This window comes from Podarcis erhardii (genome assembly GCF_964252035.2).
Source record: "Podarcis erhardii genome assembly, chromosome: 5".
Classification (NCBI taxonomy): Eukaryota; Metazoa; Chordata; class Lepidosauria; order Squamata; family Lacertidae; genus Podarcis; species Podarcis erhardii.
In genome coordinates this window covers 7265031-7291887 of record NC_138509.1, presented here as the reverse complement: position 1 = coordinate 7291887, position 26857 = coordinate 7265031, and the positions used below count along the sequence as shown (strand labels likewise).

At 44.6% G+C, this 26857-nt stretch overlaps 1 protein-coding gene across 1 annotated transcript in view; it reads right to left on the bottom strand.

Annotated features, from left to right (window-relative positions):
• Positions 1 to 26857, bottom strand: part of VWF (von Willebrand factor) — a 164488-nt gene that overhangs the window by 36473 nt on the left and 101158 nt on the right. Inside the window, exons 36-42 of the mRNA XM_081860930.1 lie at positions 26093 to 26285; positions 25103 to 25444; positions 13024 to 13229; positions 4458 to 4560; positions 3646 to 3720; positions 2641 to 2745; positions 1816 to 2021 (exon numbers count right to left, since the gene is read on the bottom strand). Of these exons, the coding sequence (XP_081717056.1) occupies positions 1816 to 2021; positions 2641 to 2745; positions 3646 to 3720; positions 4458 to 4560; positions 13024 to 13229; positions 25103 to 25444; positions 26093 to 26285 (1230 nt within the window). The remainder of the gene's footprint in view (positions 1 to 1815; positions 2022 to 2640; positions 2746 to 3645; positions 3721 to 4457; positions 4561 to 13023; positions 13230 to 25102; positions 25445 to 26092; positions 26286 to 26857) is intronic.

The window sequence follows — 26857 nt, the reverse complement described above, 5'->3', positions numbered from 1 at the left end:
TGGATTCCTTTAACAGAATATCCTTCACATAGGGATGGCAAGAGTGTTCTCCCATCCCTATCACCTGAACCAGAGCCTATCCGCAACCTTACAAGTTGTGAGGATTTGCTATGCGGCAGGCGAAACCCAAATGGCACCAGCCAATCAGCCAAGTGGGGAAAATTCCTGCCATGCCCCTGTCCCAACGCCAGACGACACACGATGGCATAGCAAGGTCAAGCGCACAGCCCTAAATATAGGGAGAGGTGGGCGGGTGGTCCGATGCACGAGCCAAAAGAGGAAGCTCGGGGTCATGTGCATGGGCATAAATAGGTCCCTTGATCCATTCAGGCTGCATCCCATTGGCTTGATTAAACCCAGCATCAAGGGACCTACCAACTGGGTGTTGTGGCTATCCAATCGTAGCCACCCACAACACGGTTTGGTTGCCAGGTCTCACCGCAACACGTGCCCTCTTTAAGGGAGGACCCGATTTATCAGGTAGTCAGGTGTATGTATGACAACATGTATATTCTTGTATGACAACAGGCATATCAGTTTGTTCACCGTTGCTAACATCCCTCACAATGTGCAATTGTGGAAGCTTTGAGTTTGTTTTCAGGGCAAACTCTCAGTTTAATCCTCCTTATGCTGATGCAGATACAATGGGTCCCAGCAACTGTTTTATATATTTGCAAAACATTTTAGCAAACTTAAACCACTTCAGCAAGAAGCTTGCACAACTAATCTGGTCCCCCAAAACACCACATTTTTTTTCTGATATGGGGCATGAGATAGAGAAATGCACTGGAAAGTATGGAATGACACTTGCTTTCATGAAATGTCATCTAATCTCCCTGCAAAAAAATCAGAATGAATGCTCAATAAACGGACTGTCTGGAAGCGCCTACAATCTGCTATCAGTTTTATTAAATAATTCTGATTTCAGTACATCTTGCTTTGTATTTTTTTGTTTTTTGTTTTGCATTTATTGTGTGTTATGTATTTTAGCAACCCCCAGAGCAGTTTTGAATTCTTTTACAAAGAAACTTAGGATAGGATTCAAAAACAAACATTGGCATTTAGCATGCCAGAGTTTGCCTTCCATAACAACCAGTGCCGGATTTACTTATAAGCTAAACAAGCTATAGCTTAGGGCCCCAGCCTCTTTGGGGGCCCCCCAAAAATGAAAGAGAAAAAAACCCCTGGATGTACATTCCCAAAATATAAGATAAAAAACAAATAAAATAAAACCTACATACAGCAACAGTGTTTTGTGTTGTGTAGGCTCCTACGGTGTGAGTAATGGGCCCCACCTGCTAGCCTGCTCCCTAAAATACCACTTTGATAAAATACGTATTTTGTTATGTGCAAGTGGCTTTAGATACCTATTAGGTCCATAAATTACCATATAGCATACATTCAACACAAAAACAGTGACAATTTGTTGTTGACAAAGGACAGCTGGACATATAAAGGGCCCCATTACCTTCAGTAGCTTAGGGCCTCATCAAACCTAAATGCGGCCCTGATAACAACCATCTCCTTTTGATGTTATCCTCGTATTCTGATGGAGCCCTATGCATTACACCCCTTTTGCAAAATGATACAATGTTGAGATAACAGCTGGATTTGGGTTGGATACACCAGAGCTGGTGGAAGATGGGTAGAGGGAGGCACAATTCCAGCCCCTGACTTGCACAAACTCTGCAAAGGTAGCATCTTGATGGGAATAAAGGAGATGGTCTGGGTGAGATGGGCAGGAATAGCCCATGCATGGTGCGAGCCTTGTCAACAAAGTCATTCTTCATGGGCAGCTGGGACAATTCATTATACCTTGTCGGGGTTGCAGGTGGTAGATGTGCAGCCACAGTCGTTAGTGAGAGTTGTTGATAAGTATCCAGCAGGGCAAGCCACTGTTGAATTGACACAGTCACAAGCACACTGAAATTCATCACAGCACTGAGTCTTCTTAATAGTAAGCTTCCGGTGAGGTGGGCAGGGAGCAATTGGCTGTGGGTCGCAATCCTCTTTTTTGCACACTAGGAAACAAAAAATCCAGAAACAAACAAGGCTATGCAACAAGCAAGCTGTTATGTACTGAAGTTCTCACCCTGGGCCAGCAGGTGGATACTGTAGATAGTTATGCAAATGAAGGATCGAAAGTGACGTTCAGTGATTGGATAGTTTTAGAAAGTTGCTACAGTAACGTAGTACTGGAGCTCTCTATAAGCAGGCTGACTGAGCCCTTCAGCTCAGTTCTGTTCTGGCCTCTGAATAAACAAGAGCTGTTTGAAGAATCGTTGTGTCGTCTGATATGTTCACCCACAACTTAACACAAGCTGCAAAAGGAGCATTTGCTTTTTTTTTTTTTTAAAGAACAGTATTTGTATGTTGCCCAAAAGCTAATGTTCTCAGGGCAGTGAATACAATGTGAAAACAGTAATTAATTTATTAAGAAACAAGCAAAAACAAATAATTGTATTTTTTTTTTAAAAAAAAAGACCCACCACCAGCAATCAAGATAAACACCACAAAAATAAATCGAGCTCACAGAGCACATCTCATATGCTCATTCATACACATAAACACACAAACATGCACCAGAAAGAATTGCATAAGTAAGTAAAACCAGTATTTGATGTTTCAAAGGAATTTTACCACATGCATAATCTGGCCTGCATTTTCCAGGATTCGTCTGCAAAAGCTGGAGACCATCTTCACAATGAGGTACAGGTGGCATTTTGCAACTGACCAGGTCACAGACTAAAAACAGAAAACATAAAATGGAAGGAATCAAGCGTTATGCATTTTCAGAGCCAGCCCAATCCCCACACAGTTTGGATAACCCTGATGTTCCCCAGATCCCCGGCTAGGGTCTGGGAGGGATAAATGCCCAATGCCTGAGCCAAGGTCTCCCTACATCTGAGAATTTAGTAAAGCTGTGGCCAATTTTAATCCCATAACACGTTGCCATGAGTCATTATTCCTCCTGGGGGTTGCCTGGGGTCGGGGGGGGGGGGTCTCCGCCTGGCCACACAATTTTCCTATTTGTACCCTACATATCTTACTGGGTTGCCCCAGTACTCCAGGCAGCTTGCAACATATATAAAAACACAATAAACATTCGGAAAAAACCTTCCCTACACAGGATTGCCTTCAGGTGGCTTGGGGGTTGGATAACTACATACCCTCCCACATTTCTTCAATGAAAATAAGGAAAAGCGGGAAATTCCAGTGTTATGTACTGAGTTGAATAGGATCCAAATGCAGCAGTCTGATTGGTCCTAGAACAATAGGATCCAAAATGCAGCAGTCTGATTGGTCCTAGAACAATGCAGCAGTATGATTGGTCTGCAGGAGCCACCCAATCCAGCTTCAGGAGGAAGTGAATCCACAACCTGATTGGCCTACAGGACAATCCAGGAATTAGCCAATCATGTGCGGCCCATTGTGTAAATAATGTATATAAAGCAGATATTTTGGGGGAACTTTCATTCCTCACTACTATGAGCTGAATAAAGAGCATGAAATCCACACTTGACTCCGAGTATATTTCATCCAGGATCAAATCAGAAAGCGGGATGGCTTCTTTAAATAAAGGCTGTCCCTGGAAAATAGGGACACTTGGAGGGTCTGTGCATACAACCTCCCCCAGAGACTCACCGCATTCGTAGAACGGGCAGCACTGCTCAGAATCCCTTCGTAATCTTGGAATTTCACAGGAACCACAAGCAGGAGCTACAACAAGAGGGAAACAATAAGCCACTTCCATTAATACTCAAAGCAAGAACTGCCAAACTTTCCCTCAAGGGCCACTCTCCTGGAGGCCAGAATTGCGGTATATTTCTCATAGATGGCCAGGCCCTATATATATTTTAAAAACTGGCCCTGCCTAGTAGTGAGAGCTTCACAGATGAAATCAATGACCTGGCACCCGAGGCAAATCACAAGATGGAACCTCCCTCCCCATAGGGGAAGAAAAAGTGAGTGAAGATCTACATCATGATCTGCTGCCCCTGTGGATCTGCTGCCTGAGGTAGTCACCTCACCTTGCCATATGAGTGGACCGGCCATGGGTATAGGAATTAATGAAGCTCCTGAAAAGTCTCTTCCAGTGGTTCTGTGCCTTGCTCTTGCCTTTCCACAATGTGCAAGAGCAATTAGCCCTGCTCAGGCTTTTAACTGAACACAAGTGGACTTAAAACAGAGGATAGGGAGGGATGGGCATGCAAACTCCATCCATCCCAACATCCCAAAGGGGCATATGGGCTCATTTTCACATCTTCATGTGTTTAACACAAAGGTCTGCACACATGTTTTAAGTGTGTTTTACAGGGTGCACGTAGAAGGCAGGGCCATGGGGTGGAAGTACAGGTAATGTCGGACCGACAGCTTAATCCATGAAAAAGCAGGGAAGGTTTAGATGGTAAAGGAAGTGTTATGTCTTTTTCGAAGGGTGGGAATTCTTGACTTACGCTGGGGGGTTGGACAAGGCTGAATGGCACAGCTGATGGTCTTATTTTCTAGACACATGCAGATCTTGCAGGGTTCATTGGAAGGAATCCATGTTTCCAAGTGCTATATGTTTGAAGAAGAGAAATTGTCTGATTATTTGTTATGCAATCTGGTTGGGGGCGGGGAGAGGAAGAGAAGAGAGAGAGAGAGAGCTACCCAGAAAATAAAGCAAAACAGAATACTACATATGGTATTGCTTTGGTTTGTTAGAATAATTACAAGAAACCAGAGATGTTGCCCAATTTAACATTAGGGCTAATACATTTAGCACCAGATGAAAAGAATGAATCAGATCTCTGCAATGCCCTTTTCCTGACTTTATGAGCACAATTATAAAATACTAGAGGAAATACAAGGCATTCTGGGGTTCTATAAGTTGAAGAACACATACCAAACATTGGCTGAGTAAGCCAAGTAAAGCTGGACCTTATAAAGTTTCACTAAATGAAATGTTTCAAATTAATCCTATTTTAGGCTGAGAATGTTCCAGATTTCTCGCTACAGCATATGACTATAGTCTTTTTCTATTGGATTCAGGCTGCTAGTAAACAGACCTTGGATCACACATCAAAAAAACCTCAGAGACATTGCTAAAAGACAATAAATAAATTGGTAGCTGACGAGCAATTGACAGGTGTTCTGCACATGAAGGGAAACTGAGGGGAAATACTTAAAAGCCTAGTCCTAGGATTTCAGCCAAAGCATCAGTACATTACGCATGATCAGTGGATCTACATACACACAGAACATGCAGAAATTCATATAAAAGTTAAACAGAGGCAGGAATGGGATGTAAAGGAGGAAAGCGAAGTCCCTGGGCTCACCCAGCGATGGTAGGTTCACAACACAAAAAGACCTACTTCTTCACACAATGCGTAATTAACATTAACAGCCACAAGATGCAGCGACTATCCCCATTTCTGAGGGCTATAAAATGGATTTAATAAATTATCACAGAGGATAAGGCTGTGTATATACTATACCTTTATTTTTTTAAAAAAAATAATAATATTTATTCAAATTTTTCAACAAGAAAAAAGGTTACAGAAATAATGAAAGAAAGAATACAGGAGATGCATAACCAAAAAGGAAAAAATAGTAAAGAAAAATAAAAACCGTTAAAAATGAATCCCTCTTTCTCTTATCTTACCACTCATTTACTTATTTTCATGACTTCCTCACACCTCCCTTTTTTGTATTCCATTTAATAATTAGTTCAGCGAATCCATACCCTCTTTGTTTACCCTTAATTTCTTATCTTCACATATAATAACTTCAAATTTTCATCTAGTATCAATCCATTTTTACATATTCCTTTTGCCTTATTGCTAAAACTACATCATTAACATTCAATAATTTTGCAGTGTTTCTGTAAATAGTCTTTAAATTTCTTCCAATCTTCTTCCACCAACTCTTCTCCTATACTATACCTTTAAAGCACACCTGAAACACGTTCTTCCTCTTAAAGGGTCCTGGACTCTGTAGTTTAACCCTCACAGAGTTATGGTTCCCAGCAACCCTTAACCAACTACAGTGCCTAGAATTCTCTGAGGGAAAGAACGTGCTTCGACTGAGCTTTAAAGGTAAAGTGAATACACAGCATTGGAAAACCAAAATCTATAATTCATTACGGTTAATTTTATCCCCTCAGCCAGTCTCTCTGAAAACCCAACATTGCAGATAGGGAAGAGCCACTGGCTTAAAGCCCTGCTTAAAAGCTTTCCAGAGGCATTCAGTCAGCTGTCTCCGACAGGAGCAAGACAAAGTTCAGAAGGTGCAGAATAGCTTATTGATCTGAGTAGCATAAATCTCAACAATCTCAGTGTCAGTGTATTTTAAGCCAGGAACTCTAAATTGGGGAACTTCACAAAAAGGTAGACTGATACATTGACAGTGCAGCATAAACCTTTTGTCTTTGGAAATGGGGAGGCTATGGGGAGGAAATTTGGAGATTTCTGGGGAGGGGGAATTGAGAAAAATGGGATAAGTTTTTTTTTAAAAAGCCTCTGCCATCACTACTTGCCATTGTATGTATGCATCCTGAAAATTCCTAGAAAGTTCCCCTCTCCATTGCCAAAATGTCTTCCCCCACTTTAATGGCCAACAGAAGGATAAGATCAGGGGTCAGCAAGGTTTACCTTGCCTGGGCTGGTTCACTCCAGCGAAGATCTGTCCGTGGGCTGGAGCGTGCACTCGCGATTTCTGGCGCCACGGAAGCAAATCCCCGTGCCGCACCAGTTTAGCGCAGCGCATGGGGACTTGCTCGAGGGGCGGTTAAACAACCCCTGTGGGCTGCTTGTGGCCCATGGGCCTTAGGTTGCCTACCCCTGGATTAAATGGACTCTGGGGGAATTTCAGGAAGGTCCAAATATACAGCATCCACCACCTTGGTTAGGAGCTGTTAAAAAAGGTGAGAAACGCCTATCCTAGTTGCCTTTCTTACTCCACCTCTTCTTAGGCTACTTCTTTCTTTCTCACTCCTGGTATTAAGTTACTCCCACTTACCGCTGTGACTAAATCCACTCTAAAACATACACCTACTATATGACAGGGCAGCAGTACTTTTAATAACTATGATCCGACCTCCATTGTTGTGGATCTTGAAGTATTACAACAGTATCGTGGGAAGAGCCCTTAGAAAAGTGGCTCTCAGTTGTAAGAGCACCATATTTGCCATGCTGCGAAAACCGATGGAGATTTGCTGCAAACCGATGACGCCCTAACCCTGCTTCCTTTGCAAGGCTATTAAAAAGTTTGTGTGTATTGCATCACCCTTCTGCTGCTGCTTTTATGTCCTTCAGAGTTTTATGCATATTAACCTTTGTAATGCTGGAGATATGTGTGGGTGGTGCTGTGGTCTAAACTACAGAGCCTAGGGCTCGCCGATCAAAAGTCAGCGGTTCGGATCCCTGCAACAAGATCTGCTCCCGTTGCTTGGTCCCTGCTCCTGCCAACCTAGTAGTTCAAAAGCACGTCAAGTGCAAGTAGATAAAGAGGTACCACACCGGCGGGAAGGTAAACGGTGTTTCCGTACGCTGCTGTGGTTTCGCCAGAAGCGGCTTAGTCATGCTGACCACATGACCCGGAAAAACTGTCTACGGAGCGGACAAATGCCAGCTCCCTTGGCCTGTAAAGCGAGATGAATGCTGCAACCCCAGAGTCGTTTGCGACTGGATTTAACTGTCTGGGGTCCCTTTACCTTTGCCTTTAACACTGGAGATCTGGGAAGGCGCTGGCTGCGGGGAGCCTTGTCCTTCCTCGTGAGTGGAGAAACTCGGCAGCAGGCAGGGAAAGATTCTATGGCAAGCCAAAACATTCCTCCCTAAATGGTCAACACCCATTTATTTTGTCAATAATCTACTACAGACTTGGAGCAAATTTAATTGCAGTTTCTTCTTCATGGGATACCCTTAGGGGGCTTCTATGCTGTATCGGGGTTTGAAGAAAAGAGGGAGCTCTTAAACCAAGAGGTATAGGAACAAAAATGTGAGAGATCAGATGGAAAGGTGAAGGGGGGGGTAGGGTTATGTGTTTTCTTTAGTGGCTATAAATCAAAGGTAGGCACGGAAAGCATTGGAAGACACAAGATTTACCCACCCTGGAAGAATGGCAGATGCAAGTAATTGACTATATGGAGATGGCAGAAATGACTGGCAGAATCCGAGACCTGGGAGAAGAGTCGGTGGAAGAGGATTGGAAGAAGTTCAAAGACTACTTGCAGAAACATTGTAAAATTTATGAATGCTAAAATGATGTTGGATATAAAAACAATATGGCATTAGTGACAAAGTTAGAAAGAGCATGCAAAAATGAATTAAGAAAAGGGTGAAAGATTAGAACTATATTATGTCAAATTTAAATAACATGGTATAAGTGATTAAGCTATAAGGAATATGTAAGAACGAATCAAAAAGAGAAGAAAGAGTGGAGACATAATAGGTCAATTTATATAATTAACAATGAGAATTGAAAGAGGGCAAGGATTTGTTGAACTTGATTGGGCAAATGGGAACACAAAAAAGGGAGGTGTGAGGAAGTCAAGAAACAGGGCTAAATAAGTATAAAGTTAAAAATTGGATTTTTTCTTTTTTGTGTTTTTTATTATCTTTTTTTATGTTTTATTGTGTATTTTTTGTTTACTTTTGTGTATGTTTGCTATGTCTGTTTTCTTTTTCTATGTTGTATGTATGTATGTGCTTTTTGTAAAACCTTAATAAATATTTTATATATATATATATATATATATATATATATATATATATATGCAGGTTTTGGTGTCCTCGGGTGTCTTCCCGTGTAAAAGTTGGGGTGTCTAGGCGACGTTTCGACGAGGTCTCACTCGTCATCTTCAGGCTGGTGCTTTCGGCTTCTTGTTACTGGAACAGAGCAGGATCTCAGTGTTTGAGTTCCTATAAATACTGTAGAGGGGGTGTGGTGTATAGCCTCCAATGTTCTGGGCAGAGAGGAAGTTCCCAGGCTAGTGTGCCTTTTCTTCTTTTGTTCCTTAATTACTTGAGAGATATCTTGAGTGATTTCTTGAGTGATATCCTGAGTACCACTTAGGTGGGTCATTAGGTGTGGATTAGTTGTTAAAGTCTTTGTGTCTTGACCTCTTGAACTTTGTGAAGAGTTTTCCTGAGAAGATGGCTGTACTGTACTTAGTTGTGCTCTGGCTTGGCTTCGTGTATAGGGGCGAGCTGTGGTTTTGTGGCTTGTGTCAGCCAGGTCTGTGTAGGGATTGCAGGGGGGTGCAGCATCCGGAGGTGCCACCATGGATTGGCTACTGGATGGTGTCTGTAATTCATCTGTGGAGAGGGTCTGGGTTTGGGTCTGGTGTGGTTGATTGGTGTTGGCGTTCTGTGTGCCTCTGGATCTGGTGTCAGTTTTTGTGGGGAGGGCTAATTTCCAGATGTCTGGCAAGCGGGATGTGTCGTCACGCTTGTTCATGTTGTGAGGGTGTTTCTCTATCTCGATGGCTTCCATGATTATTCTCTTGTGGTGATGTTCCGTGTTAAAGAGCAATTTGGAATCTGCAAAATTAATTTCGTGTCCTGTTTCTTTCATGTGTTGGAAAAGAGAGGAAGTTTTTTCTTCTTTTTTGACGGCATTCTTGTGTTCTGCGATACGTGCATTTATTCGTCTGTTTGTTTGTCCAATGTACGTGGCTGGGCAGACTTTGCAGGGTATTTCATAGATCCCTTGGTTTTCCAACTGGATTTTATCCTTGGGGTTTCTGAGGATATTGGCTATTTTTTGGTTGGTGCAAAAGGCTGTTTTGATATTGTGTTTATGGAGGATTTTGCTAATTTTATCTGTAGTGCCCTTGATATAAGGAAGGAGGGCCATGCCATTGTTTTCTTCGGTGTCTTGGTTTTTGGGGGGTGTTTCCTTTTGGATTAGCTTCGTAATCCTGTTTTGCTGGTATCCATTGGCAATTAACACGTTTGAGAGATTCTGTAACTCAGTTGTCAAGTGGTCTTTGTCAGCCAGGCGTTTGGTTCTGGAGATGAGAGTCTTGGCTACGGAGTTTATTTGTGCAGGGTGGTGGTGTGATTGTGCATGTAAGTAGCGGTTGGTGTGTTTTTTTCCGGTAGATAGTGTGTCCTAGGGAGCCATCAGGTTTTTTGTAGATTAGGACGTCAAGGAAGGGAAGTTGGTTGTTGGCTTCTATTTCCATAGTGAATTGTATTTTGGGGTGTAAGTTGTTGAGATGTGTGAGGAAGCTATCCAGTTTTTCCTTCCCGTGTGGCCAAATTACAAAGGTGTCGTCAACATATCTGAGCCAAAGTTTGGGTTTGTGTTCTGACTTGTCTAAAGCATTGGTTTCAAAGTGTTCCATGTACAGGTTTGCGATGACCGGTGAGAGGGGTGATCCCATAGGTGCTCCTTCTATCTGTTTGTATCTTTGTCCATTGTGGATGAAGTACGTGTTGGTTAGGCAGTGGTTGGTCAGGTCCAAGATGTATTCGGGGGGATTGTATTTGTTTTGAATAGCTGTCAAGGCTTCATTAATGGGCACTTGTGTGAAGAGAGATACAACATCGAAGCTCACAAGTAGGTCATTAGGATGTAGGTTTTGCTTCTTGATTGTTTCTATGAACTGGAAGGAGTTTGGTACGTGTGAAGAGATGGATTCTGCATAGGGCTGAAGTTGCTTGGCGAGAAATTTAGCGAGATTTTGTAGAGGTGAGCCTATGGAGCTGACTATTGGTCTGAGTGGTGTTCCTTCTTTGTGTATCTTGGGGAGTGGTGTTCCTTCTTTGTGTATCAAAACAGCCTTTTGCACCAACCAAAAAATAGCCAATATCCTCAGAAACCCCAAGGATAAAATCCAGTTGGAAAACCAAGGGATCTATGAAATACCCTGCAAAGTCTGCCCAGCCACGTACATTGGACAAACAAACAGACGAATAAATGCACGTATCGCAGAACACAAGAATGCCGTCAAAAAAGAAGAAAAAACTTCCTCTCTTTTCCAACACATGAAAGAAACAGGACACGAAATTAATTTTGCAGATTCCAAATTGCTCTTTAACACGGAACATCACCACAAGAGAATAATCATGGAAGCCATCGAGATAGAGAAACACCCTCACAACATGAACAAGCGTGACGACACATCCCGCTTGCCAGACATCTGGAAATTAGCCCTCCCCACAAAAACTGACACCAGATCCAGAGGCACACAGAACGCCAACACCAATCAACCACACCAGACCCAAACCCAGACCCTCTCCACAGATGAATTACAGACACCATCCAGTAGCCAATCCATGGTGGCACCTCCGGATGCTGCACCCCCCTGCAATCCCTACACAGACCTGGCTGACACAAGCCACAAAACCACAGCTCGCCCCTATACACGAAGCCAAGCCAGAGCACAACTAAGTACAGTACAGCCATCTTCTCAGGAAAACTCTTCACAAAGTTCAAGAGGTCAAGACACAAAGACTTTAACAACTAATCCACACCTAATGACCCACCTAAGTGGTACTCAGGATATCACTCAAGAAATCACTCAAGATATCTCTCAAGTAATTAAGGAACAAAAGAAGAAAAGGCACACTAGCCTGGGAACTTCCTCTCTGCCCAGAACATTGGAGGCTATACACCACACCCCCTCTACAGTATTTATAGGAACTCAAACACTGAGATCCTGCTCTGTTCCAGTAACAAGAAGCCGAAAGCACCAGCCTGAAGATGACGAGTGAGACCTCGTCGAAACGTCGCCTAGACACCCCAACTTTTACACGGGAAGACACCCGAGGACACCAAAACCTGCATATATATATATATATATATATATATATAAAATATAAATCAAAGGTAGGCAAGCTAAGGCCTGGGGGCCAGATGTGGCCCAATCACCTTCTAAATCCAGGCCACGGATGGTCCGGGAATCAGCGTGTTTTGACATGAGTAGAATGTGCCCGTTTATTTAAAATGCATCTCTGGGGTATTTGTGGGGCCTGCCTGGTGTTTTTACATAAGTAGAATGTGTGCTTTTATTTGAAATGCATCTCTGGGTTATTTGTGGGGCATAGGAATCCATTCATATTGTCTTTCAAAATATAGTCCGGCCCTCCACAAGGTCTGAGGGACAGTGGATCGGCCCCCTGCTGAAAAAGTTTGCTGACCCCTGCTATAAATGATACCCCCAAGGATACAGACATCATTACACCTGTCCTACTTTTAATTTGGAGGGGGTTATGATAGAAGTACACATTATTTTAGCAAATGTATTGTTATGCATTGGGGGGGGGGCAGGGGCAGTTAGGCTGGATGCCCAGGTCCCCTTCTAATTCTTGAAATAGCCAAGCTAGCTTCCTGGTGAGTTAAGGGAAACAAAGCAAGTGGCTCTTGTGCCAGATGGCAAATGGGGGGAGCTCCCTCTCAAAGAATCATAAGTTGGAAGAGACCCCAAGGGCCATCGAGTCCAACCCCCAGCCAAGCAGGAAACACCATCAGAGCATTCCTGATATTATGGTTGTCAAGCCTCTGCTTAAAGACCTCCAAAGAAGGAGACTCCACCACACTCCTTGGCAGCAAATTCCACTGTCAAACAGCTCTTACTGTCAGGAAGTTCCTCCTAATGTTTAGGTGGAATCTTCTTTCTTGTAGTTTGGATCCATTGCTCCGTGTCCGCTTCTCTGGAGCAGCAGAAAACAACCTTTCTCCCTCCTCTATGTGACATCCTTTTATATATTTGAACATGGCTATCATATCATCCCTTAACCTCCTCTTCTCCAGGCTAAACATGCCCAGCTCCCTTAGCCGTTCCTCATAAGGCATCGTTTCCAGGCCTTTGACCATTTTGGTTGCCCTCCTCTGGACACGTTCCAGTTTGTCAGTGACTTGACTTGTGGGTGGCTAGAAGCACAAAGGCAGAATGGAGAGCAGAGAATTGGAGTAACATGGATGTCCTTAAGTCAGCTGGAACCTAAGAACGATCTCCCTGGAAAACAACACTGACTCCTTAACAGCCAGCCAAGATTCAGAACCGCGAAGCAGTATCTAGAAATCTACCTGGTGGCGTGTCCCATCCTCGCTGATGCACTGGGTGCATTCTTCTTCGTGAACACACCTGCCATCCAGGGTCACTTGTCCCTGTGGGCAGAAACAGCCTTCTGTGGGATAATCCATGCAGATTTCTGTGTTGGTACCATTCCCACAGTGCTTTATGCAGCCTCCTTGACAGTAGCCATACCTCATCGAGACTGGACATTCCATAGCTGTTAAGAACACCAGACACAAGGAAATAAACAAAACGGCAAGTAAACAAATAAATAAACATTATTATTATTATATATTATATATTATATATTATTATATATATATTATTATTATATTTTACAAAATAAAAAAACAGTCGATCTTAAATCCATCCTGAATGCTTGGACTAGGGTGAGAAAAATCTAAGTTAACTGCAATTCAATTCAATTCAATTCATTCAATAAATAAATAAATAAATAATCATTTATAATAATTTTATTATTTATACCCCACCCATCTAGCTGGGTTTCCCCAGCCACTCTGGGTGGCTTACAGCATATATAAAAACATAGTAAAATACCAAGCATTTCCTGACATAGCTAGGAAATGACATAGCTAGGAAATGCCAATAGTGCCATTTCAGATTTCAGTTGGGCACATTGAATGTTAAAATACAGAAGGAGGAGGAGGAGGAGGAGGAGATGAAGAAGAAGAAGAAGAAGAAGAAGAAGAAGAAGAAGAAGAAGAAGAAGAAGAAGAAGGGCGCTTTCAGAAGTCTTTCAGAAGTCTTTATTGTGGTTGCTTTTTGATGCCAACTATAAAAACGTTGTCAGCACTGGACAGCATGCCATTTTTTCAAGCAAATGGATGTCAGCCTTTGGCACACATGGCTCACATGCAGGCATTTAGAGTGTTCCAGGGGGTGTTTACTATGGAATGAGTGCTTTTGGAGCATCCATATGTCTCACAGCAATTCTTTCAAGCTCAGTCAATAGGGGCTGGTCTACGCATGCGGTAGACTGAGTGCTGGGGATCTTGGGGTAGCAAAGTTGGCTATGTGCAGATGGGAGATGCCATTTCAGAATGCGCTCTCTCTCTCTGTCTCTCCAGACTCCATTGTGGGTGGAATCCAGAAATCTACAAAGGCTCACAGAACACCCATTCCACACTTACTTTCATGGAAGATTGCCATCAAAATCCAACAATGCATATTCATGCTTGTCAGGTCTGCCTCTAGATCCCAGCTCACAGAGGACCAACGCCCGGTGGATATAATATACAAAAGTCTTTATTGAAGTTTAGTTTCCATTTCAAAGCTCTGGGCGCGCAGACCCACGTCTCGACGCTAGACCGGCTAAGTCCCCTCTGACTCACTGCTCCTCCCACACCAGTTTAAGATCCTAGCCCGGCTCCACCTCCTACGCTGTTCTTTCCTTCGCTGGGTCCTTCTGCCCTCTGGGGTTTCCTCCTTCCTGGACTCCTCTGACGCTGACCCCCCTTGGTCTTCCCCTTCCTTCCGGCGGGCTTTAGGACCTGGCTCCCTACCCGGGCTCCCTGCTGTGCCGCTCGCCTGTACATTTGAACTTGGCGCGCGCGCCCAGCCGGTAACCTTCCTCCTGACCGTTTCCCCGCTTCCTGATGTGGGCGTGACCAAACCTGACTCCTCTCCTCCCGCTGGTGGTGAGAGCACTGGTCCCGATTCCTGGGACTCCCCCTCCCCACTGCGCTCTGGTGGGGAAGCTGGTCCTGATTTCCAACTGCTGCTCAGGGACTCCCCGCTGGCCCCTTCCTCCTGGGGCTTCCCCCCTGGAACCCCCCTCGCTCTGGCCATCGGCGCTCCCTTCTGTGAGTCCTCCGATTCGCTGGAGAGGCTTGTGGAATAACTCTTTCCACTGTCACTGCCTGCGCCCCCCTCGGACTCCTCCTCCTCACTCTCCATTTGCTCCCCCTCCTGTGTCTCTCCTTCTGAACCCCTGACAATGCTTGTTTAGGGGCTAACAACCAATAACCTCGTCCATAGTTATTAGCAGCCCTGGCATTGGGAAGAGGGGGATGCTAGGTATCGTATTGGACCTGCATCCCACCCCTCCCTCTGTGAAGGCTAATATTAGCTTCTAGAGAGGTAATTTAAGTCAGGGAAATGGAATGACAGTCCTCCTCACTCTCTCCCTATAAAAAACCCCTATTCTGACCCTTAGCTACACGAATGAAGTACACCTCAATCATTCCCTGTATTGCGTTTTCCTAAAGTAGATTTTGACAGCCTTCAGTGAAACTGACCTACTGTAGATCTTCTCTTGTTTTTGATGAGAGGGATTTTCTGTGCAGACGTGAACATAAGCAGAGCTTGTTAGAGATCTTATTTACATTAATATTGTGACTTGTACAATGCAATACACTTCAAATCAAATATAGGATCTCAGAACCCTAAAAGCTGCCCTGCTGGATCAGACCAAAGAACAGCCTAGCCCAGAATCCTGCTCTCCCGGGGAGAACAGGGTGTGATGCCTGCCAGCAACGCCCAGTTGGGAATCCCAGAAACTGGTATTCAGAGGCTTACTGCCTCCAACAGGAAGTACCGTATTTTTCGCCCCATAGAGCGCACCGACCCATAGGGCGCACCTAGTTTTTTTTTGGGGGGGGGATAAATAAAAAAAAATTATTCCCCCCCCCAGGTGTGGGGCTGGGGCGGGGGAAGCCCGAGCTTCCCCTGACCCCAGCCCCCAGAACAGGCTGCTATCCGCAAGCCTAGGGAGCCTGGCGGGAAGTCGTGCCGGTCTCGCCAGGCTTGTGGAAATCTGCCCAAAGCCCGGCTTTGGGATGCAGGCAGCTCTCCGCAAGCCTTGGGAGACGGCACGACTTCCCACCGGGCTCCCACGGCTTGCGGATATCTGCCCAAAGCCCGGGGCGCGCTCCGCTGCACTCCCCGGGTTTTGGGCTGCAAGCTGCTGTGTGCAAGCCTTGGGAGCCCCGCGGGAACTCCCGTGGGCTCCCAAGGCTTGCAGATAGCTTCCTGAAGCCTGGAGAGCGAGAGGGGTCGGTGCGCACCGACCCCTCTCACTCTCCAGGCTTCAGTGAAAGTCTGCATTCACCCCATAGGGTGCACACACATTTCCCCTTCATTTTTGGAGGGGGGGAAAGTGCGTCCTATAGGGCAAAAAATACAGTAGCTCAAAGTTAAGAGAAGTGAAATCAATGCATACCAACAAATCTAAAGCACTCAAATTTTGAATGCAGAATTGGCATTTAAAGCAAACTTTGATACTTAAGAGTTCAAAATGGCAAAAGTGGAAATTTGGGCAAAATTCAAATTTTGTGGCACAAAAAGTGAGAGACTGCTCCAAGGTGCCGCAGTTAACTTTGCAGGCTGCACATCACTGTGACAATTCAGAAGTCATCAGACAAACTTTGTCCTCCCTTCTCCTTCTGCCTTTGCATTTTGGCAGAAGGCTGCAGAGGGTCTTTGACATCTCAATCCCTCTCGTGGGATATACTATGCAGGAAAGATTCAAAGACGGGGCCCTTGATCGACCTGTAGTGTATTTAAAAGATGTTCGGGTTTGTGCTTGAAGGATATTAGTAAAGCAAGTGCAGCGGACTTTAATGAAGGTGTTACCCTTGTAGCATCTTAAAACGGGGGGAAATATATATCACAGAGACATCTTTATCAAAAGCCCTGCCAGAAAGTTGGCTTTGTAGCTGCTGAGCCTGCTCTCTCATTTATTTAAGTGACTATTACGAGTCAGCGCAAACATAACCCAGAACTTTTCCTATCCCATGTATCATTCTTTCTTACACTGGACAGGATCATCACCGGCTATTCAAGAATGAAACAAAATTATGTGTAACCCACGGAGGGTCATGGTGGAAAGTCATTGCTGCCATCATGGTGGCTGCCATTGGCACTGGTGCGCCATGAGCTGAGCGCAAGAATCCTGATACCACCTCCTTTGGATGAAAGAACATTTTGCTTCTCCAAACTCCCCCCAAGTTCTCCTTCCCTATCCCCTTTCCCCCATCATAGCCCAAGCCAACCAAGAACAGAGGAGTCATTGGGAAAGGGTGATGTAACACCATGTCGTGTCACACATTTGTCAACTACGTAAGGGAAAGGGACCCCTGGACAGTTAAGTCCACTCAGAGGTGACTATGGGGTTGCGGCGCTCATCTCGCTTTCAGGCCAAGGGAGCTGGCGTTTGTCCACAGACAGCTTTCCGGGTCATGTGGCCAGCATGACTAAACTGCTTCTGGTGCAACAGAACACCACGACGGAAACCAGAGTGCACGGAAACACCATTTACCTTCCAGCTGCAATGGTACCTATTTATCTACTTGCACTGGCGTGCTTTCAAACTGCTAGGTTGGCAGGAGCTGGGATAGAGCAACGGGAGCTCACCTCGTCATGGGGATTCAAACCACCGACCTTCTGATCGGCAAGCCCAAGAGGCTCAGTGGTTTAGACCACAGCGCCACCCGAGTCCCTACAGGTAGGATCATCTCACCCCATAGCATATACAATTTGGACCTTATGAAAGCTGTGCCTTTGGGGTCGGGTGGCAGGTGGACTGTAAATGTATTCCCTGGCTATTTCTTGTCGCAGGCATGCATTGCTCATTCACATCCATTACTACGGGTAACTAGCCAAGGATTAATTTATTTTTAGTTTTACAATGCCCTCTCCTTTCCACAGACAGTGAGGTCATGTTCAGAAATGAGAACATTTTCCTAAACACCATCAGCATCCATCTGCAAGTTGTCCGTTGCAAGGCGTGATGCTCATAGGTTGCATCATACCTTTGTGTTTACTTAATTGCGCAGCAACGTTGCTTTCTTTTTTAGCTCTGGATGTGGTCCTTAAAATACGTTCATGGCTATAAAAGTCGGAGGTATTATGGAGACATAAAATGGAGACATAAAGCCTCTCATGTGGGGCTTTCCTTGTGCTTGATCCAGACTGCTGCAGCACAATTGCTGACAGGAGTGAGGCCTTGTCAGTATATAAGACCCATCCTCAGAGATTTGCGCTGCTTGCTCATTTGCTGCTGGGCCAAGTTCAAAGTGTTACTATTTGCATAGAAAATTCATCGAACCAGTTTACCTAACATCTCGCCTCGCGCCACATGTGCCCACTGGACCGCTTCAGTTGGCAGAATTGGAACTGCCACAGATGCCACATAATACCCGTTTTCTGCATTTGTAAAAACTTGATCATTTGGTGTGGCAGCGCCTACAACTTTGGAACTCCCTGCCAATTGAGATGCAGCCGGCGCCTTCACTCTACTCTTTTTGGCACCTGCTTAAAACATTCCTGTTTAGACAAGCCTTCCCAGATGTTTAGAAAGTTGAAGTAATTTTTATCTTTATTATGTTTTAAAGTAGGTTTGTGATTTTTTCTTTATTTCATTTCATTATCAAAATGTAAACTGCTTTGAGGTTTTATTTTATTTGATGAAATAAACAAAAGTTTAAACAAAATTATATTAAAAGTAATAGTATTACTATTACAATGAGCTGTTCAGATATATCAATCTGTTTAGAAAACAAAATTATGAACAGTGGGCGAGAGATTCCCCTCCCTCCACAAATATTGTAACTCATTGTCAACCAATGAAACTGACTGACGGTAGATTTAGCATGACATAACTATTTCCCAACACAATGCACACTTAACTTAGCTTATAAGACTATAAGACTATTCAATTTTATATTCATTTATAAAAGTTGTAGACTGCTTTTCGCTTCAGATGTGGTCCCAAAGTAGATTCCAACACAAAATGTGATCGATAGACTTCAGAAAAGGATTAGAGAAGTTCAGTTGGCTCTCAGCACAATCAACATTTAAGCAGAGAGGCTCAGAGATTGGGCAACCTTCACATTATGAGTCAATGACAATGGGCTGCGGGTGGCGCTGTGGTGTAAACCACAGAGCCTAGGGCTTGCCGGTCAAAAAGTCGGTGGTTCGAATCCCCACAACGGCGTAAGCTCCCATTGCTCGGTCCCAGCTCCTGCCAACCTACCAGTTCAAAAGCCTGTCAAAAAGTGCAAGTAGATTAATAGGTACCACTCCGGCGGGAAGGTAAATGGCGTTTCCGTGTGCTGCTCTGGTGCCGCTGTTCTGTTGCACCAGAAGCGGCTTAGTCATGCTGGCTACATGACCCAGAAAAATTGTCTGTGGAGCGGACAAAGGCCCGCTCCCTCGGCCTTTAAAGCGAGATGAGTGCTGCAACCCCAGAGTCGTTCGTGACTGGACTTAACTGTCAGGGATCCCTTTACCTTTAACAGTGGGCCAGTGTAGCAATTAGGCTGGTGGGAAAGAGGAGATACAAATTGCGCATTGCCCAACTTTTGAGGGAGGCAGTGGAAAATGGAACAGCTAGCTGAAAAATCCACTGCAAATCAACGCCAGAGGTACAATCATTGTCAAACTCACGAATCAGGGCCGAGAGGGGTGGCAGGTGATCCTAAATCTGAACCTGGACACTATGTTCTCTAGCTCGGAATCCCTGGGGTCAGTGGCTGGAGATGAGGAATCAAGGGGCTATAACCTGAAGTGCAACAGGCAAACGTTACTGGCCTGTTGACCAGGCAAGGGCAGAATGACAGGCATGGTCAGTACACAGGCTTCATGCTGCTGGCCAGTTGTTGAAGCCAGCATCACAGGCTCCTGTTCAAAGAGATGCCCAGGCCCTGCACACACACGGTCCCAGATACTCATTGGGCCAGGTTCCAGATACAGCCCATATAGTTTCTCATTCAAGCCCAGGTAGCCCTAATATCAGGACACCCAGAGAAATGTTGTAAAGTAAACCATTTGAAGATCAGTCTACATCCCAATCCCAAAGAAGGGAAGTGCCAAAGAATGCTCCAACTACCGCACAATTGCACTCATTTCACACGCTAGCAAGGTTATGCTTAAAATTCTACAAGGCAGGCTCAAGCAGTATGTGGACCAAGAACTCCCAGAAGTGCAAGCTGGATTTAGAAGAGGCAGAGGAACCAGAGACCAAATTGCAAACATGCGCTGGATTATGGAGAAAGCTAGAGGGTTCCAGAAAGACATCTACTTCTGCTTCATTGACTATGCAAAAGCCTTTGACTGTGTCGACCACAGCAAACTATGGCAAGTTCTTAAAGAAATGGGAGTGCTGGAGTGCCTGATCACCTCATCTGTCTCCTGAGAAATCTCTATGTGGGACAAGAAGCTACAGTTAGAACTGGATATAGAACAACTGATTGGTTCAAAATTGGGAAAGGAGTACAACAAGGCTGTATATTGTCCCCCTGCTTATTTAACTTATATGCAGAATTCATCATGCGAAAGGCTGGGCTGGATGAATCCCTAGCCGGAATTAAGATTGCCGGAAGAAATATCAACAACCTCAGATATGCAGATGACACAACCTTGATGGCAGAAAGTGAGGGGGAATTAAAGAACCTTTTAATGAGGGTGAAAGTGGATAGCGCAAAATATGGTTTGAAGCTCAACATCAAAAAAACGAAGATCATGGCCACTGGTCCCATCACCTCCTGGCAAATAGAAGGGGAAGAAATGGATGCAATGAGAGTTTTTACTTTCTTAATCACTGCAGATGGTGAGAGCAGCCACGAAATTAAAAGACACTTGTTTCTTGGGAGAAAAGCAATGACAAACCTAGACAGCATCTTAAAAAGCAGAGACATCACCTTGCCAACAAAGGTCCGTATAGTTAAAGCTATGGTTTTCCCAGTAGTGATGTATGGAAGTGAAAGCTGGACCATAAAGAAGGCTGATCGCCGAAGAATTGATGCTTTTGAATTATGGTGCTGGAGGAGACTCTTGAGAGTCCCGTGGACTGCAAGAAGATCAAACCTCTCCATTCTGAAGGAAATCAGCCCTGAGTGCTCACTGGAAGGACAGATCGTGAAGCTGAGGCTCCAATACTTTGGCCACCTCATGAGAAGAGAAGACTCCCTGGAAAAGACCCTGATGTTGGGAAAGATGGAGGGCACAAGGAGAAGGGGACGACAGAGGATGAGATGGTTGGACAGTGTTCTCGAAGCTACCAGCATGAGTTTGACCAAACTGCGGGAGGCAGTGGAAGACAGGAGTGACTGGCGTGCTCTGGTCCATGGGGTCACGAAGAGTCGGACACGACTAAACAACTAAACAACAACAAACCATTTGCCTTATGAATAAGGACAGTTGCAAACCCCTGCTTTCCATCTACCCACCCACCTTTAAGATCCCTTCTTCTCCCTGGCCTTAAGGGGTGTGACAACAAATGCAGCAGCAGCACTGCAACCTGAGGGGAGCTCCATGAAGAATTACATTGCAGCTCCAGTTATTAACCAGTTCTCAAACAGAGATCTGCAGAGGTAGGTTAAATTAGGTTTGGTAAACCTATACGTATTTTTATTGGTCTGCAGTGTTACAGTGATTAAGCAATGCTGTCCACTGAGTCATTTGTGTATTCTGCACAATGTCCTTGTAATTGACAATGCTATTCCTGGACAGCCTAAGACGTGCACCTGCTCCTAAGAAACAGGGAAAGAAGATGCCATTGTTAATACACCAAAGACTACTTTATGCGAACTGGTAGTTAAATTGGGGAGTTCTTTGGCTGTATGTGGCTATGTCACAAGCTGAGAATCTGAGGAATTCAGAGAGGTTATTAAAATGCCTGAGCCTTGGATGCTATGACGGGAAAGCTGGCTTTCTCACTAAATCCAGGAAATGGCAGGCAGTGCTTTCTCTCTCATTCTCTCTCTCTCTCTCTCTCTCTTTTTCTCAGATTATTCCTTATGGAGTATTTGCAGTAGGTAGTTTCTGAAAATACTAGGCTACTCAAATACTAGTGTCTTCTCAAATACGTCTTGTGCAGTTCTCTTAAGAACTGAAATCTATTTCATTCTGCCTAAATTCCCCTTCAATTTTTCTCTGCTTGGATCTGAAGGACAAATGACACCACCAAAAACACAGAGAGATGCCTTCTTCATATACTTGCAAGGTGGAGACTAGACTGCACCTTCTGTTGTGGTTGCACCAACCTTTCAGGCTGTGGTTATTTTATGTGCAGGCTTGTGTGGCTGAGTAACAGAGGAATATTATAAAGAGTGAGAGGGAAAAGAGCAGTACTGTACAGAACACCCTTCACTGTGTCCTTCTAGGGAGAAAAAGGGCAGATCAGTAGAGCGGTGGAGTTAACAGTAGACAAGAGAATCATGGCATATTCAAAATTTATATCCAAGATTTGTCTTGGAGACAGCCTATTGTTTTTAAGAAAACTGAAAGTGATGTAAAAGATACTTAATTTCCTTGGCAGAATCTGAGACCAAGGTGAAGAGTTGGTGGAAGAAGATTGGATAAAATTTAAAGTTTATCTACAGAAACATTGTAAAATTAAGGAATGTTAGAAGGTTGTTGGAATGAAGTAATGTGGTTTTAGCAGAAATGATATAAAGGATTAGGTTAAAATTGATTTTTTAATTGGTGAAAGATGAGAATTACAGGATATTAAGATAAATTATTAGGATAAAAACAAAGCTGGAAAGGATTTGCTGAAACATCTAGTTGAACTAGAATACAAAAAGGGAGGTGTGAGGAGGTCAAGGAAATAAGCAAAGGAAAGAAAGTTATGTAAAGGTTTGATCTGTTTTTTTTCCTCAATTGTATTTTTTCTGTCTTTTTTATTCTTCTCTTTGTTTTTTTATTTTTTCTCTTTGTAATCTTTAAAATTTGAATAAATACTATTTTTTTAAAAAGATACTTAATTTCCTGTTGAAGATAGGCACTTTTTACTGTATTTTTCGCTCTATAGGACGCACCGGACCATAGGAGGGGGAGAACAGGGGGAAAAAATAATTCTCCCCCTCTCTGCTCAGCGCCCCTTCAGCGAAGCAGCAGGAGAAACAGAGCCCCTTCCATTTCCTCCCGCTTCGCAGAAAAGGAAAATTGTGCAGCGCCTCTCCAGTGAAGCGAAGCCTGGAGAGCAAGAGAGATCGGTGTGCACCGACCCCTCTTGCTCTCCAGGCTTCAGGTGGCTATCTGGAAGCCTTCGAAGCACAGCGGGAACTCCTGCTGCGCTCCGAAGGCTTGTGGATAGCAGCCTGAAGCCCCCAGGGCGCAGCGAGAGTTCCTGCTGCGCTCCGGGGGCTTCAGGCGGCTTCAGCGAAAGCAATGTGAAGCCTCTGAAGTGCAGGGGGAGCTCTCCCTCTGCGCTTCGGAGGCTTTGCATTGCTATCGCTGAGGCCAAGGAGCCTGCATCTGCTTCATAAGACGCACACACATTTCCCCTTAATTTTTGAAGGGGGAAAGTGTGTCTTATAGAGTGAAAAATACAGTATTTACTGGCATCTCAGGCCCAGGGGCGTCTTGCCCATAGAGGCAAGTGGCGCGGAGTGCCAGGGCGCCAAGTTCTGGAGGGCACCAGGGAAGAGATGGAGGCTGGGCGCAGCACCTCTCGGCATCAGCTTGCTGCCCTCACCCGCCTCGCTGAAGCAGCACCGCACCCGGAGCCTCCACCTCTTCTCCACTGGAGGAGCCCCCTCCAGCCACTGCCTACCTCCTCCAGCCCTGCAAAGCTTCTGGCAGTGCCGTAAAAAGGTTGAGAACTCTGGGAAACGGGGGGGGGGGTGCGTCGGAGGGATCTTTGCACCACGGCGCCGAATATACTTAAGACCTGCTCGGACCAAATGGATTTTTGAAACTGGAAGATAAGAAGAGTCTTGCAAGATCACAGGTCCACTTGGTCAATCATCCTGTTTCCAACAATGAAATACGTCTCTGAGAAGTCAATAAATAAAGCATGGACAACTGTCCTCCCTTAAGTATTCCAAGGTATGCTGCCTCTGAAGAGGAAAGGTTCGTTACATTTCCTGGCTCACCCCCTCTAGAGCAAAGGTGAGATGATACTACGACCAGCCATTTTCAACCTTCTGGGGCGAAAGCTCAACAACCATATTCTAGCCTTAAAAAGCAGAGCTTGATGTCAAATTACACTACCAATGGCCACTGGCGGAGGAAGAGGAGTGCGGGGGGAGTGCACCACCCCCGGCAGCATGATCCTGGTGGGGTGCCATCGCGGTTGCCTCCCCCGCCTGCACTGGGCGCCATGCCCCCGCAGGTGGCGTGCCACACCCCTGGGATGCGCGCCAGCCCTGCTCCCTCCTGCTCTCCACCCCCCGGTGCCGGAGCATGAAGCTTCGCCACTGCCAGTGGCAATCACATGTATTTCCCACATAAGTCCGCAAAACTGAGCAAAGGATTGGAGCACCCTCTCTATGAGAAAAGGTTGAAACATAAAGAGGCTGGATATGGTAGAGACAGCAAATTATGGGTGAGATGGGAAGAGTGAACAGAAAGCATTCTCCTTTCCTCATAATACTAGAATTCAGAATAACCCAATGAAGTTGATTGGCAATAGGTGTAGGTCCCAATCAAGACTGGAGAGCCCATGATGGTTGACTCCATTGGAGCGGGAAGGGGAAGGGTCAACTTGAGCGAAACAGAGCTCTCTCTGCCCCAGCAGAGAAAAGAGAAAGTGTGGGAGGATCCAAATCAAGGTGTGGCTTACCAAACCTCCAACTGAATTTCAAAGAGCAATTCTCAACACGGTTAATTGCATATATTTAATTGTATATAGTTTCACCCTTAGTCATCTTTGTAAAGGAGTTACCACAGTCAGTGTAAACAACCAATTTACCCTCAGCTATTAGTGAGGATGGTTTAATAATAGAAACAAAACAAAACCAGCCTCCACGTCCAAAGTAGTATTTCTCTGAATATCAAAAACTGGGAAGAAACCAGAGCGGAGGGCTACTTTCTTCACACCCTGCTTATGAACTTGTAGACATATTTGCATGGTTACTGCTGGGAGGCAGCAAAATCAAAATCAGTTATAAGCAGGGAGGACAACAGTCTGAATTAAAAGGTATACATTTCACACCTGTGTGTGTGTCATACATGTGTCTGCGTTGTCTTTGCTGGTAGTCAAAGGGGGGGGGAATGGCCAACCTTCTCTTCCCCACCCCCACCTCCAAGGCTTAAATATTGTGTTCGGAAATTTGAGACAGCTCAAAGACCAAGTTGGATTACTGAAGATTGTATTTCTATAAGAAGCAGTGAAATCCTTACCACAAAACTCTGGAGATCTCCAATCCACACAGATCCTTTGCATCCTGCAGAGGTGTGCGTAGGAAGATATGATCTCACATATTTCATCACCATAGCAGTTGTTTTCTTCACAAGCTGCATAGTACAAGTTTGGGGGAATGATTTGGTGGCATTCGTAAAACTGAGGAGACAGCAAGATGCTGCACTTTGTCGTGGCATGGCCAACGCATTGGCCAGCTCTGTTCACCTCACAGATCTCCCCTGGCTGCCTCACAGTCCATTCTTCAATGAAGATGCTGCTGTCGGATGTAAAGGAGCCATTTCTTAGCACCAAGTCATTGCCACTGTTTTGGTCACAGATCCCTACAGGAGAGGGACAGAAGAGAATTTTATAATATCTTAGCTTTAGAAGTTATTTATCTCCAGCAGGGAATTGAGCTTAGAATATGTATATGACCCAGACTTGAAAACGTTTGCTAATCCTACCAAAACTACGTTAGGCCCATCTCAAAATGGCTACAGCCGTTTCACCTGAAGAGGACCCTTCAAATTTGCTTCACATTTTGCTTCACCCGATGCTACACCCCCTGCACATTTTCTGTACTTTAGGTGAGCGGCAGACACAATTCTAATCAAAGGTTCCTAGAAGGTTTCTGAGAATGGCGAGAAATGGTTTATGCCAGCTCCAATGCACACTACTTTCTAGAGAGGGCTCATCCAGACTTCTAGGCAAAGGTCTGGGCTTTGAAGCTGCATGTCCGAGTGTTTTTTGTTCTGATGAGTTGTTGTGTGTTAATAATTTTTGTTGGGAGCTGCCCAGAGTGGCTGGGGCAGCCCAGTCCGATGGGCAGTATATAAATAATCAGTTGTTGTTGTTCTTGTTTTGCCCCAGTGCTTCCCCTGGAAAAGCCCGTGCTGAGTTGATATGAAATGCCCACCATTTAAAACATTAAAAACCCTTACCTGATAACTACCTGAAAACCACCCAAAGTGTAAAATTTTCTAACATACCACAAAGGCCATACGTTTCTGAAGCGAAGCTCTTTGGGCTAAGTTGTAAAGTAAATTCATTGTTGCTTGGAGTGAAGGAGAGGATGTGACCCAGAAGAGAGAACCGGATTTCGTGCATTATTGCTCCATAGACATTGACTGCAACATGACCGTCAGCATAAGGAACATTAGTTGTTATGCCATTCACAGCAACCTGTTTGAAAAAAATGAGAAAAGCTTCTTATTGTTTCCATGCATTGTTGTGAATTGCTTTGAGGGTAATGTAGACGATTAATAATAATAATAATAATAATAATAATAATAATAATAAAAATTTTATTTATACCCCGCTCTTCCTGGTTCAAAAACTGGGCTAAGGGCGGCTAACAACAAATTTAAAACACTTAATTGTAAAAGCAGCATAAAATAAAGTATAAAAACATGGATAACAATAAAATTCAAAATTCAGAAATCAATTTAGGAGAAATAAGCATTAGAATAATCCCCAGGGCTAGCTGGATGAATTGGTCCTATTTGAGCCAGCGAGGAGGCCAGGGGAGAATTAGCTGTGGGGTCTCAGAGCGGGTAATCTTCATAAAAGGGCAGGGGGAGGGAAGAGAAGGGAAATAAAAGATCAGGCTGAATCCAGGCGGAATAGCTCTGTCTTATAGGCCTGTCAGAAGGAGGTTAAATCCTGGAGGGCCCTGGTCTCATGGGACAGAGCATTCCACCACGTTGGAGCCATCACTGAAAAGGCCCTGGCCCTGGTGAAGGATAATCTGACTT